The sequence below is a fragment of the Papilio machaon genome, chromosome 3, assembly GCF_912999745.1.
Source record: "Papilio machaon chromosome 3, ilPapMach1.1, whole genome shotgun sequence".
Lineage (NCBI taxonomy): Eukaryota > Metazoa > Arthropoda > Insecta > Lepidoptera > Papilionidae > Papilio > Papilio machaon.
The window spans coordinates 5713708-5729240 of NC_059988.1; the positions used below are offsets into that span (position 1 = coordinate 5713708).

Below are 15533 nucleotides of genomic sequence, written 5' to 3' on the forward strand. Positions count from 1 at the left end.
AAAGTATAAATACTTTGGTTAAAAGCTTACTTAAAAATTAAAAATTAATAAATAATTTAGATAAAAGCTTTTAAAAATCACCGCGTTGCGTCGCCATAAAGTAGGGAGTGTCATCGACAAGTATGACAGTTAGGAAGGGCCTGTCGGCGTCGAAGCGCGGTACAGGGGGCTCCCCGATGACAGCAGAGCAAAGCATGATGCCCATTGCTGTAATACAAGCACCTTGGGTCAGTACACGTATCGACAAACGAGAAATACAACACAATTAAATTGAAGTTTTAACTAGCTTACCCACCCTTTAAAATAGTATTGACTTCTAGAATCAATGTTTTTCTTTTCATAGTTGTTAAAAAAAAAGTTTTTTTATAATAACTTTTAACGCCAGTTGTAACGATATGATTTCCAATTTGATTGTGTCATGACAAAATTCATAAAATGACAAGCGTGTGTTTTATACAACTTGATACTTATGAAATTTGCACCAAAGCGTTGAAGTGACATAAAATTGCAAGATTAATTAGCACATACACGACACGACAAACGTAATACGAGATAAATTAAATGTGCAAAGCTGATTACAAACATTTTGCCTTGATTACACAATAAATGTCTGAAGAATGTTCTCGCTTATGCCGGTGCGCGGTACGCTCCTACGAAGAGTAGGTTACTCTGCGAGTCGAGCAGCGCGTAGAGGAAGGGCCGGTCAGCGCGGAAACGGGGGGAGGGAGGCCGCGCACACCTCATCATCATCACCATGCCTGCGCCAGAAAAACCCATGCAAGCAGTAGTACACAATCACCCTTCTATATATAAATACAAAAATCGCAAAGACTTTAACGACCAAAATTAACGATGGGAAAATATACCAAATATACATAAAAATCAACACGAAACATACAAAAGAACACACGTTACAACCCAATCTAATCTAATCTAGATAATACTAAAAAAAAAAACTGAACCGACAGTGTTAACTACTGCTTGCGTTAGTTTTTCTACAAGTCGGTACGTAGTGTGGGTACGCGCGGTCGGTACGCCGCCATGAAGGTGATCCGGTCCGCCACCAGCACGCACCAGAGGGCGCGGTGTGATGCTCGGAACACGCGCGGCGACGACAGCGACCTCTTGTTGCGCACTTTTATCGCTAAATGTACACACACACGCCATATGACACACAATAACCACACACATCACACATAATCCCAACACCAAGTAAAGTATTCCTATACGTATAAGTAATAAGAATTTAAACATTAAACAATCCAACCCGAGGCTTACGGAAACTAAACACAAATAAATAATTCTGACCTACCCTACATAACAGTAAAATAAAATTTTGGAATAGAATGACTTAAAAAAAAACTACTTAATGAGTGGAAACAAATTAATTTAGATATTTCAAAAGATAATATGATTTAGACATAATACACTTAGAATAGAACTATTCTTTAGTTAATTATGAACTACCCACAACACATGTAACAAAAACACCCATACATTATGAAATACGTTATACTTGCGTAATGTTAGCAAGGATCATAGATATATAAAAAAAGATAAGCACAGTAACATAGCAAAAAAATATATAAATATATCTTACCAGTTGCAGCTGCAGCTTCAGCGCCCTCTTCATTCACCTCTATGAAAGCTTTCTGCACTGCTTTTGATACGTATAACTTTTCATCTGTATTCAACAGTTTAGTAAGTCCTGAATTGTTACTGTCGAAGATGGCTTTAATTCCAAGCTGTAATAATATTATTTTATTCATACTTATTGCTTATTTTATAAGCTATTATAAATTCAGAACTAACATCTTATCTTTTTGCTGTCGATTTATTATCAAAAACTTCGACTGTGTCTGTGACTGTAACTTTTACATAAAAATATTTGCATGTATGGCAAATAAATATTATAATTTATATCTATTACAACCACGACCATTCAAGAATGATGAATAGTCATACATCTGGAGTAATGTTTCACTATGAGTAATGTTAAAAGTTGAAACCTCATTGAATTTGACCAGAATTCTTTGGGTTACGCATTGGGCATAATATTTAGACTACGGGTTTAACATTAATGTCTTCGGTTCAAAGTGAGTAGTGTGAAACAATACACTAAATGTCTTTTTTATTTTTCTTTTTCCACTCAGAGGACGGAAAGGGAAAATTGTTTTTTTTATATTTCATAATATAAGGTAGCAAACGAACAAGCGTACACTTGAATTTGCCGAAATGGCGAAGCGACCCATGCCCTTAGACAACCGCAGTTGCAGTTGCTTTAATTGACAGAGCAGGAGACGCACAGAAAGTAAATATTTCTCCTGCCTATGCGTAACTTCTTTCATCGAATCCACTACCATTGATAGAGATACCTTCTAACAAACACCCATCCATCCATCTAAACATTCACATTTATAATATTAATAAAATTGAACAGATAATGTTGGAGGCATATACGTCAACGACTTCTTATCATGTGGGCGTAAAGGTATGTTTGTGGTAATCAAACTATTGATAGTTATTGATAACATTGCCATGACAGTATGTTTTAAACGGGGATTTTGGTTTCAGAAACCTACTATAAGAATGACAAGGTTATATAAAATTCATGCGTAACAAAATATTAGGAAAGCATGCTTAAGGGCAAAGAGCTCTTTTATGACAAAGTCACAGGTTAAAGAATGATTTCTTTATTGTGTGCATTTGAGCCAAAACTGACTGAGTATAAACTTATTTGATTGAAAAGGACGATTAGGAAAAAAAAATTACAAAAAAAAAGTAAATTATTTTTCTATCTACAGACGAGAAAAAAAAAATAAGAATACTCAATAAATACCAAGTAAAATTTTACCTTTGGCAGTAAATCGCACAGATCGATTTCAGTTTCGATCTTGAACTTGGGTATGGTGACTTGCACTTTAGTGTTGAACATATTATCAACTTCCGCCATCAAGTCGTAGCCGTCGGCAAGTTTCTTCAGCACACCGTCCAGTCCGTTTATCTCGTTCGGCAATACGATCAACATGCTCGCGTTCTCACCTACGTAATGCATTCTCAATAACTATAACAAAACACATATCTATTAGAAATATTAATGGTAATGAAGTCGACCCAACTGACTAACAAGAACGTTACACGCATAACAGATGTAACTCTTTTCGTAGGTTTCGTTGGAGTTTTCGCTAAATTTACAAGACATTAGATATAATTAGATAAATTTGTGGAATATATAGTTTTTTATTATATAATACTAGCTGTTGCCCGCGACTCCGTCGGCACGGAATTAAAAAAAAAACTTCATAAGAACCCTATGTGTTCTTCCAGACTATGGTTTACATCGGTGCCAAATTTCATCAAGGTCCGTTGAGCCGTTCTGGAGATACCTTCAAACAAACATCCATCCATCCATCTAAGCATTCGCATTTATAATATTAGTAGAAGTAAAAATGAAATGTTAAATTTCAAGTAGTTTATGAGTATTTGTTCACGTGGAGGATTTATACCAATAGATTTTAATAATTCTGTTAGCTCTTTTACGACAACACACATATAGCATTAACGTGTCAAAGTACTTTTTAACTATTCAAAACATAGTTGTAGAGATATAACTAAAGTACTTAAAGTCGATAAGTGTTTTGTAACCATTTACGTGCGATAACACTCGTTAAACAAGACGAAACGAACTGCTTTAATTTTACATATAGGGTATGATTCCTCAATGAATAACTTCAAATGAATATTTAGGATAATTTTATATTATAAATCATCATCATCATCATCATCAGCTCACTATACGAGAGAGACTCACAGCCTACATTAAGTAAGCCGGCTATACAAGTTGGCCAAGGCTTGTCGAGTGAAGGCGAATACCAACGTCCAACGTATATACAGTACATTTGCATTGCTTGGTATCGTTTGGTGTCGCTCGCGTCAACACTTGCGCAAGCACTCGTACACAAATCAAAGGGGCTTGCGCACTTCACCAATGGTGTCTACACGTTCGTCCTTGCGCCAATAGAAATTAATCGATTGTCTAAATTGGCAACTTGCATTGTTGTTTTATAGACTTGCCAAATGAATAGACAGTACTTGATTTGTATTTGGCAAGCCTCAGTCAATATGTATAGCCGGGTTTACTATCGGACTCAGAGTCACAAAAACTTTAAACAGAGACTCTAAGTAAGGCAATTATCAAATAAAAAATAAACTTATAATGTACCGTTCGAATATATATGCATCCACACACTAATTTCCTCAACACAACACAGCTATGGATAAACTGGTACTTCAAGGTCGTCTGATACAAATATATAAATCGAGACGCACGCGCATGAAAGCACTCATCTTTGTTTATTATTCTGCAAATTCCAAGATATTTTTGATTTAAAAATAACTACTCTGTTGTCTTTGCTTTGTATAAAAAAATGAAGGAAAATTGTAATATCTAATCATACTCATATTATAAATGTGAATGTTTGGATGGATGGATGTTTGTTTGAAAGATCTTGATGAAATTTGGCATAGATGTAGAGCATAGTCAGGAAGAACACATAGGCTCTTAAGTTTTTTTAATTCCGCGCAGACGGAGTCGCGTCGACAGCTAGTATGGAAATAGATAGAAAATTAAAAGGTAATTTAAATAAATATGTTTTTATAACGCTAAAGGTATATAATACCTGTGCTCCTAATTCTTGGCTCTCTCCATATATGAAGTTATCTTCCAAGTACATCATTTGCACCATCACAGTTTTCTCCGTGTCTACGTTGAATGGTTGGTCCAATGTATTTGCGGGATCAAACTGTTTCTTCCATGTACCCTGAAATTATGTCTTCGATAAGTTCATCCCATCATGATAGATTCATAGCAACTGCTACTAGTTTTCATCGAAAACCGATTTTTTGTACCTTGTGTCTGTCTAACTTAACTGTCTATAGAAAAACATATATCACCTTAAAATATAGAGCATTAACCAGCACAAGTCGGCTGTCACTGTTCAAGCTGTCACTTGAAATAAGATCTTTTATTTTCTCATTTGTTTTGCTCTCAACCTGAAAAAAAAAACCTTTATATATTCTTATAATAATCCTACAAATATATCTGACCTTGAAAAATACCAATACTCCAACAAGGATCTTTGCTTATGAGCTATCCAACATGCTAGATAAATTGGTCGCACTATATCTTTTTATCTATATATATAAAAGAAAGTCGTGTTAGTTACACTATTTATAACTCAAGAACGGCTGAATCGATTTGACTGAAAATTGGTGGACAGGTAGCTTAGAACCAGGAAATGGACATAGGATAATTTTTACCCCGTTTTCTATTTTTTATTCCGCGCGGACGGAGTCGCGGGTAAAAGCTAGTTATTAATAATAGGCAACTTTAACAAAAAGATTTAGTGTGTTTTGTTAATGCAAAAATGTAAATAACAAGTAATCATCACCAACATATGAAGAAAACTCACAAAAAAAATCACTTTAATTATTAAGAAATAATTGAATCTTTCAAGTCTTTGAATTCTGATTCAATACCAGAATACATAGAAAAAAATGAACGTACATTCATTTTAATTTACAAGGAAAGTGTGTCATTTAAAGATAAGACTTCAAAACTATTGGATTCTTATTAATAAAATATTTATCCAAAGATATTTTGAAAAGATTAATTAGTGATATGTGTTGAATGTTGATGATTTATTATTAACACTATCTTAAGTTTAATATTCTGATCACAAAATTAAATCATTGATACAGGATTTAGCAATTCTTTCTATCGATGTAATTATGAATATAAAGTAGAACAGTATCTCAAAATATTAAAAAAAATACAGGAGTTTGACATAATATTTATGTAACACAAAGTAAAGAAATATACACCTTTTTACTGTATTTTTAAATTCTCAATCATCTAATTTACAGTTTCAACTTGTCAATGTTACTTTCTGATACTTACACTTATATATAGGATTGAGTTTAAGTATTGTCTCTAATAAATTTTATATATTTTAAACATAAATATATTATATTTACCCATTTATTGATGAGTTCCGCAGCAGCAGCACCATTACTGAAGTCAACCTTTTCAAAGGAGGCATCAAACACTTTAACCGCATCTTCTTTTAGTTGTTCATTTAGATCATAATTTCCATCCATTAAGTACACTTTATTAGCTACATTTAATGTCACACCTTTGACCGATCTCAAATTTGATGATACTGCTGAAAATGAGGAACGTACCTGCAACATGAATGTTTGTACTTGTTATTTAATTAGTGACACCCAGAATATTAAGATGTAATATTATACATACTTCTTTAAATTAATAAATAAAAATGAAATGAAGTCAAAGTAAAGAATTATCTACTTATAGTCCCTTAGATTTATAAGATTGTACTGAAAATGCCATTTAATTTGATGAATAATTATTAATTAAAAATAATAAAATCAATTAATTTCATAAAATATACTTAGTTACATTTCAAGTCAACATATAATACTCACAGCATCATCATTGGTGATCCCAAGGGATGTTAACAATTCTTCATGGGCAGGATCTGTTGTGCCCAAAGCAAGAAGAGCTAACACAAATTCAGCTGACAATGGAGAGGAAACCACACTTGTACTTTTGTCAAGTTCCTAAAATAAGAAAACATTGAAATTAATTATTTATCCTTGTTATATTTGTTATACAAATAATACGTAAAACAAAAAACTAAAAAACTTACATTGCAAAACCTTGCCGAGAATTGCGCGATAGCCGAAGTCACAACTTTATCACTCATATTGTCAGATGAAGAAAACACAATTGAGTCAGTTAAAATTAGTAGTACTGAAAAATAAAAGAGAGTTTAACAGCGACGACTGGTCTTCACTAAACACTCGCCAACAATGCAAATACTTTATGCCGCCCGCACTTTTTTATATTTAGGCATGATATCATCGCAATTCAGAAACAACTTACACGGAATTATGTAGTCACCACAACTTACCAATGCCTAAATGTTATATTGTCGATACGAAATACTGTGCCTGGTCTTCCTTCGTGGTTATAAGTTAAACCATACAAAGGGTAAAGCATAAATAACGCATAGCAAAAATATTGTACTTACCACAGAGTACTTTCTTATATATAGGAATAGAGGCTTTACTCAACGGGTTCAGAAGGAAAGCGATTGTTGACGCCATCTGTAATTACAAACATACAACTTTCCTGCTATATATATAATTATATAAATAGCTATACGTCTACCACCATTCCTGCTTTCAGGCAGGTTTTTATTATAAATTCAGTTAATTTATTTTTATTAACCCCGTAATTTACTCATAGACTAACGCATATGAATAAATTAAGGGATTACTTAAGGCTGCAGAAAATAAAACCCATATTATAATCTTAATAATTTATTTTGCATTGGTATAATAGTCGTCGTAGTAGGTCATAATAAAACATTTTATAGTTATGTTTTCTAATACATAACCAGTTTTATTTTATTTAGACATTATTTTAATAATGCATTGTTGGCACAATGCATTATTAAGATAATGTCAATTTTTTCTCTTAAAACATCTTTTAAAATACTTTTTTGCTTTGCACTGCATTACGTCCTCGTCACTGTCAATATCTTTTTTGCCAGATAATATTTTATTTATATTTTTACAATATGTAAATATAAAAAATCGACATACTAAATTAATTAAAAATTCTATTAATTTATCTTTATGATCAGAGCATGTTAAAAAATTAAAATCTAAAAATAAAAGAATAATTGTTTTTATGTATTCCCTGAGAGATTTTTGTTTTAAATTATTATTTAATATTTTATATATAATATCTTGCATGTTAGATATGCATGTTAAAAAATCTGGGCTAGGGCTGGAAAGCCAACGACGATTGGCAAATTCTCTTCTTCTAATAAAATCATTTTCAATTTCGCTATAGAGATTACCCTTACAAATTTCGCAGGACCTAAATATTTTATTTTTCGTTTTTTTTAAAAAATATCCCGAAATATATTGTAGGGGCCCCATTATTTGGGGCTGACTTTTTTCCTCTAACGGTGTAAGGGTAATCTCATTTACAATATCTAAAAAGATATCACCAGTCGTCGCAGCTTCTCTATTCTTTGTAACAATGAGGGCATGTAGTGCAGTGCATTGGTCTTCTTCACAATTTGCTCCAGGGGCATGGACACTGGACAGGTTATTGACCAATAAGGTTGTTAACGCCGATTCGAATCCTGCTGGCGTTGGATTTGTGTTACGGCACCCATGGCTTCTTATGGCCCCAAAGAAATTTTCGATTGGGTCTTGGTTTAGGTGCCGCATCCATAAAGACGTAATGTTGTGGTCAATAGCTAATATTTTAACTAATGTTTCTATGCCTTCCAGTGTCCATACCCAATTATTAATAGTAGGTACACTTGCAACTTTGTTTTTATCTGTGATAAATTTCATGGACTTTAAAACTTTTTTTGATTCCGTCCAAAATTCATGGTGTTTTGAATTAGGTGTTACCGGTCCCAGGAGAGGTTTTAAAAACCTGTTTTTTGTAAAGCTGCCATTGACAGAATCAAATAAATTGTCAAAAAAAAGCAGGACATCTGCAGTCTCCTTGCATTCCGCTGGGAGGATTCCGTTATCTGTAAAATAATAATAATTTAATGTACACTTTATATGTATAAAATTGTACATGTATCTATACTTTGGAATACATGTTTGCATAGATGGTGTACCAATTTACATTTTAAATTACTGATTAACTGAAGGCAGGTGATTTTAATACTAATTTATTTTTATACATGAGCCATGCTGCAGCTAAATTAATATCATAGTTATAGCATGAATGGGTCGGCTCGACCAGGGAAGGACCACGCTCTCATAGAATACCAGCTTAATGCTGCTGTGTTCGTATGGTGAGTGTAGAGAACCGGAGACCCTTTTTACTGGAAAAGAGGCATTCCATCTTAGTCCTCACGGGTGACAACGCATCTGCATTTTAATTCACAAACAATGATAGATGTAGATGTCTATGGGTCACAGCAACCACTTAACATCAGGTGGACCGTGTGCTTGTTTGTCACCCTTATACTATAAAAAAAAAATTTGAATTGAATTATTTAAAATGCATTGTGCCAAAAATACATACAGAAAATAATCATAACATAATAACATCACATTCCTGATCTTACCTGCAAGGTATCCCATAGTGGAAGACACAGTTCTACTAAACACTTGGCTGGCAAATTTAACTTTCATTTTCGTTCTCATCGGATCAACATGACTGTCAGACAATTTGGGCACTAATCGGATTCCTTTATATGCAGGATTTTCTTCATGTAATTGTTTAATGTGATCCCATTTAGCAATCTTTTCTATATTATCACTTGTATACCTTAAATTCTTCTCTAAAAGATTATTTCGTATACCTTTTAACAAATGTGGGGGATCATATAGTGGAACAATTTTCTTGTCATTAATTATTATTAATTTCGTCTCTTCTCTAACTTCTTGTCCACTTCTAAGCATATGTACCCTGGTTTCATTTAAGAGAAGATTTAAGGCATTTCTATTATTAGTGCCTTGGTCACATACTGTAGCCACTACATTGAAGCCGGTTTCTTGCAAGTTTTCAATTATTGTTTTAATTTGCAAAGCCAGCTCTGGGCCTTTAGTGGCCGCCTGTGCAAATGTATAAGCAACAGGTTGTTTATATTTCCTTATGAGACCCCTGATCATAAAAACCTGTGCATGGTCTGCAAATTCAGGTTTTGTCTCGCGTCCATTATTAACAAAACCTACCACCAAATCTTTTCTTTCATTGTATGTAATGTAAGCTTTTAGTGACATTTCATCAAACATTAATATGCAGAGTTTGTCTGCTGGCTTCATTTTGTTTCCTCTTGATTTAAGTTGAGCAAAGACATTATTGTTAATACCAGGCTTTATATTGGCCTGGTTCAAAAATGTTGTCAGTATTTGCTGGGAAGGCAAAACTAACATTCTTCGCAGAAAGCGATAACCTTTGGGGCTTTGCTTCAGCATTGCCAAAGCTAATATTTTTTCTTCAGTAGAAAATCTTCTCCCTTTTTCTTTCTTTTTATACTCTCTGAACTGTAACATAGTTAAAACTTTAGCAGCACTTGGCAAATTGTTAACAGTAGCTATAAAGTTGCTACTCTTCATAAAATTTTTGGCTTCTTTTAATTGTAATGATTGCTTCAGCGCTCTGTTCCGGCATTTTGACAATTTAATTCTCATTTTTACCAATTTTTGGTATAAATTATGCTCTTTTTTGGTCAATTTTATACGATTCAATACTTTTTTAGTAGTGTTTGGACCTGCAAATAAAATTAAGCTATTAGAAAACAAGCTAAGTTAGGCATTATTATTATATTAAAAGGATTATTTAATCATAGTATCTGAAGTTTAACAATTGAAGTGAACAATTTATATTTGATGATAAATAATATCATGAACCTGTACATGATCAAATATGATAAATAACAATTAGAAAGATTTTGTTATTGTTGAAAACCGAAACTATGAGAAAGAGAGAAAAATTGTCTAGGAGCTGTCCCCTCGATTTTGACAAGAACAAAAACTACATTTTCAGATATGTGACTAGAACCCAGTAATTAACAAATTAAAAAAAAACTTGTAGATATTATCATGAGTGTATTAATACAACTTCCTTGAAATTTTCTTTCTGCAATCTTAAATCATACTAGCTGTGGCCCAGAGTTTCACCAGAGCTTGGTTCCTAGGAGTTGTAGTGTGCAACATAAAGATAGAGTACATGATCATACTCTATCTTCAGGTTTCTTTTTTTCTATAAAATTTAAGTAAAGGACACTCACCATATTTATCCTGTAGTGTGCATTCTTGTACTCCAAGATTTTCAACAGTTGCATCTAGTTCAACAGTGGCTGGAATACAAAAGATTCATTAAGTTTATATGTTAATAAAAAGGTACAGTAGGTAGTATACCTTTATGTTGTTGATAAGATTGTAAGATGAATAATGTGATTTAGTTGATGAACTGACATAAAAGAAAAACAACGGGTATAACAATATTATTATGCAGCAAAAATCATAATAATATTGAAATTAGCAAACTGGTAGTAGAGAAAAACTTGATTATATATGAACCAACCTTGTAATGGTTTTTCTTTTTCTTTTAATGGTTTTCGGGATTTTGGTAGAGATAGTGATCCTGAAACAAGAATAATTGTTATAAGTGAATTTGTGTTGCTGTGGCATACAATGTAGCAGTAAATATGTATAAAAGATAAATGCCAATTTGCAGGAAGACCATAATATTGAAATAATTACTTCACACAAAGGTGACATGTCTGTTAATAAAATTTGCTCCAAATGCTTTTTAAATCAGGTCAGGCTATCCTGCTTATCGTAAAAAAAAAGGTGAAAAAATAAGAAAAGCAACCTGAAGCCTTATAAATACATAATTATTAATTAGCACCTGCTTTGGCTAAGCATTATTCCAGTCACTGTGGTACAATTGTCACACTACAAGTGCAAAGTAGACACTGGAATATTCCAGTGTATATACATATTAAATCAAATACAATAATAAGTAACATATGAATCTCGCCCGTATTTATCCAAATCTTAAGAGTAACAAATATTGTCTTCCATTCAAAATTCCAATTCTAATATTTTGAAAAGGAACAGGCCAATTGTGATGAAACTTTCGACACATAAAATGCCAAATTATAGTAAATGTATAACACACTTTTTTAATTTAATTTTAATTATGTTCAGAAATGGCAATAACATAACCCTTAAGACACACATACAAAAGCTTATTAAGCTACTAATGTGGTTATATTATTAATAAAACAAATTATATATATAATTATGTTAGAGTCAAATCTCTTCTGGTCAAAAAAGCTTTGGACTGGTTTTAGTCAAAACCATGATTAAGTTAAAATGTATTTATTCTATTAAAACATTTGAGTTATCTTTAATAACTATGTATGTACAAAATAAAAGTTTCTAGACAGGTTACAATAAAAACCTACCCACCTAATAAATTCAGCATGGGATAGTATAATATTTCTAAACTGTTTTTATTGATGAAAAATAGTTTTGACTGATTTTGCTGTCACAATTGGTTTTGATTTCATCAGTCAAAACCAATTTTGTATGCACATTCAAATAAATATGCTTACTATTTAATACTTATATATTATTCGATATGTACTTCTAAATTATGTGTGGGCTGGTAAATCTATGTAGTACAACTAACGGTATAGCTACATAGTGCACCTACCTGGCATAAGTAATGTTGGTACGGCTATGTTAGAAATTCTGTTGTTACGGCAACAATATTTCTCTTCGAAATGAGCATGACATACTCGACGAAGTTTATAAATATTTTCATTACTCAGACTCAAAATCTCTCCACCAATAGCATGAACCCATGTTCGGAAACGAGCAATGTCTTTTTCAGGGTTTGGAAACCAATGAAGTACTCTCTGAGAATCTGCAAAAAAGGAGTTTAAACGTTACATTTACAGAAGAAAAACTTGTGTTACCTATGACATAGAAACACATCAATAAAATTATTAAAACTATTTTTCATTAAATATAATTTTATGTTAATAACGTAGGTTGAAATTTAGAATCGTTTGGCAGGAGGAGGGGGCAGGGGTTGAGGGGAGGGGAAGGGGGAAGCGTCCCTTACTCCCGACACTACTCCCATTAAAAGGTAATACACTGTTCTTGAGAAAAATCAAAAAGAAAATCCCATAGACCTAACCTGAAAGTAACATTTATCGTCTCCAGCAGGAGGGGAGAAGAGGGTAGCAGGAGTGTGCCCTATCAGGGAAAGCCCTTCTACCTCTCGTTGCGGAAAAGTATAGTTTATGAGTAATGTATTTTTTTGTAAAATCATAACCTCACTTTTTTACACAGGAATATTGACTCAGTTACTTCTATAACGGCTACAGCGCTACGGGAAGTGCAGCCCCTTCGCCCTTTCGTAGCAAATCACAGGCACCCATGCTCACCTCTACAGCTTTGGCACATTGGCCACCTGCAGTGACCAGCCTCAGCCGCTATGGCTCGCACAGGTGCCTGCGATTTGCTACGGCGGGCAGGGGCTGCTCTCCCTCCGTGCCAATGACTTTACAAAAATACTCTAGGAATAGGGCAGACAAGACTATGTGAAGTCGGGGCGTGCTGGTTTAATTTTAGTACAGATTCGATCAGATCAGATATCTTATCTATAAAATCAGGTTGCCTTCGCTCCCGCCACAACCTTCTAACCTATTACAACTGAAATTATTTCTGAGTGTTCAAGTATTTCTGGGCAGTTTTAAACAATTCAGAAATAAAACAGTATATTATAATCATTTCTTTATTGTCTGTAAGCATAATTTTTTTTATTAATTCCTCAAAAGGATCTCTTTTATTCCTTATAATTTCTCTTCTCCATAAATATTCACATATCTTATATTGTCACACTTACACAAAATTCTGTATGCTATCCAGCTTTCACAGTAATTTTTCCATGTTTTACGCATTTTAGGTTATAATAGTTTTTATTTATTTTTTCGATAACAGTGCATTACCTTTTAATGTGAGTTGTATTATTATAATCAGGGATCAAATCTCTACCAATTAAAACACCTTACTCCGCCAAATTTCTAAAGATTCCAAATCCAACCCACAACGTACTATTACGTTTCTGTACGGCAGTTTACATTCACGGACAATAAGCGTTACAACAGGAGACCAAAACAGAACCTATACATGTCTTATCAATTTAACGTTATTCAGGTACTGATTTGGTGTCCGGTATGTAACCGTCTGGTTCGTACGTACCTTCGATTTCTGCACACTGAGGAACACAACAACGTTTACTTGACATGGTAGTCACTCAGGAGCACTTAACTGGCTTAAAAGAGTCTCTGTCTCGGTATACTAGTACAAACACTCACTAGCTTGATGAAAACACTCGACGTAAACCCAAGGAGCAGAGGCTCAACTCGATGAATTACGGAGATTCGGGGAAGCGTTGTAAATTCTTGAATTTATTAGCAAAAACGACCGGTCGTAATAACTAATAACAGACAGAATAAAATTAAATGTTTGACAGCTTGCTTCATTGCTGCAAGTAAAAAGTACAAAATAACTACTACGACACCTAATATGTAGTTAAATGTTTATTACAGGTTTTAAAGTATCAATTACATCAAAACTTATGGCTGTAGTAATGATTAATTTGCTATAAACAGCATTTATGATTTTATTAAATATATTATGCGTATTTCAAATTTACTTAAATAATTTGGTAGTTTATTTTATTCAAGTATAATAAAATAAACTACTGAACAAAATATTTATTTTAATAATGGTAACATTTAGCATTAATTTGATGGAGTTTAATGGTACAAGAATAAATAGTCACTTTGTCACTGAATCTGTAGTATATTACAACCTATTTTCAATTTAGTCGGTTAGCGTCAGCAAGCGACATCTCTATTTACAAACAAGAAATACATGACTTTTATAAAACGACAAAATTAAAAAGGCATTAAGAAAAGGTCCTGTTACTAGATTACGGTACTATTTCAATTTGGTATCATTATTTTCTCCTTAGTTGCATGGTAAAATGTTCTAAGATTGTACGCCCTGGTACTTACCTATATTAATAAACGTCCGCATCGACAATAATAAAATGTAACTGTGCGCTATGACGAACAATTAATGTTTCATTTTCTGAATTCCATTTATAGATAAGAAAAGACAACCAATGATTAATATTTTGCAATGGAAATGACTATCCTTATCTTTCTTACCAAATATAAATGAAATTTTGTCAAGGAATCAAGACAAAAATAGTGATTCATACGATTGAACGTTAAACGGTAAAACGTAATATGTTTTGTTTACTGTGGGTTTCTATTGTACCTGTGCAATTAATACTTATATTGTACCCGACCCGCAAGAAAAACATATTTTCGTCCCTTTCATTTTCAAAGAAAATGAGAGAGATGACAATATTATGTTTTGGCAGTGATAACCCACGTTTACCGTGAAATTAATGCACTTGGTCTTGCGCGTGATTGTAATCTAACTTCTCTTTTTTTATGTTTATTTACCTTTTTTGTTTTATTGAAAATGTGACAATTTAACACTTGTTGTCTATGATGATTGATGATGACAGTGACAGACTGAAAGAATGATGAGTCAGACATTCAGTGCTGCCAGGTACCTAATTCTCGGTTTTGATATATAAAGATTGGGGGTAACCCCGAACTGAGCAATAATGATGTTTTTGTCAATGTAAATTTGTAACGAAAATCAACTTGATTATATTGTTACGTTTATGGCGATTTATATTTTTTGAGATCAACCTGAACTTTGACTTGCCATTACAAGAAATCAGTTCCGTGAGTTTTCCGCATTATGGCGACGGGGTTCTATTTTTCTGGGAATATATGATGTTTATGTGAATGTTTTGTAAGTTTAATATGTTTTGTTGTAATTTTTTATAAGTT

The 15533-nt window shown here is 33.0% G+C and overlaps 1 protein-coding gene across 4 annotated transcripts; it reads right to left on the reverse strand.

The window, feature by feature from the left end:
* Window positions 1-24: 24 nt before the first annotated feature.
* On the reverse strand, window positions 25-14894 carry LOC106720426 (antichymotrypsin-2). Of its 4 annotated transcripts, XM_045686483.1 has the most exons (10): window positions 14676-14890; window positions 6732-6835; window positions 6508-6642; window positions 6037-6243; window positions 4954-5052; window positions 4680-4820; window positions 2855-3064; window positions 1601-1745; window positions 602-758; window positions 129-207 (listed from the first exon to the last, which is right to left on the reverse strand). In XM_045686483.1, exons 1-9 carry the CDS (start codon window positions 14695-14697, stop codon window positions 628-630), a joined length of 1194 nt encoding a protein of 397 aa, XP_045542439.1. In that variant the 5' UTR covers window positions 14698-14890; the 3' UTR covers window positions 129-207; window positions 602-627. The 4 variants fall into 4 exon arrangements, with proteins under 4 accessions (XP_045542438.1, XP_045542439.1, XP_045542440.1 ...); XM_045686482.1 differs by lacking the exon at window positions 602-758 and having other exon boundaries at window positions 25-207; XM_045686484.1 differs by lacking the exon at window positions 129-207 and having other exon boundaries at window positions 601-758.
* Window positions 14895-15533: the final 639 nt, after the last annotated feature.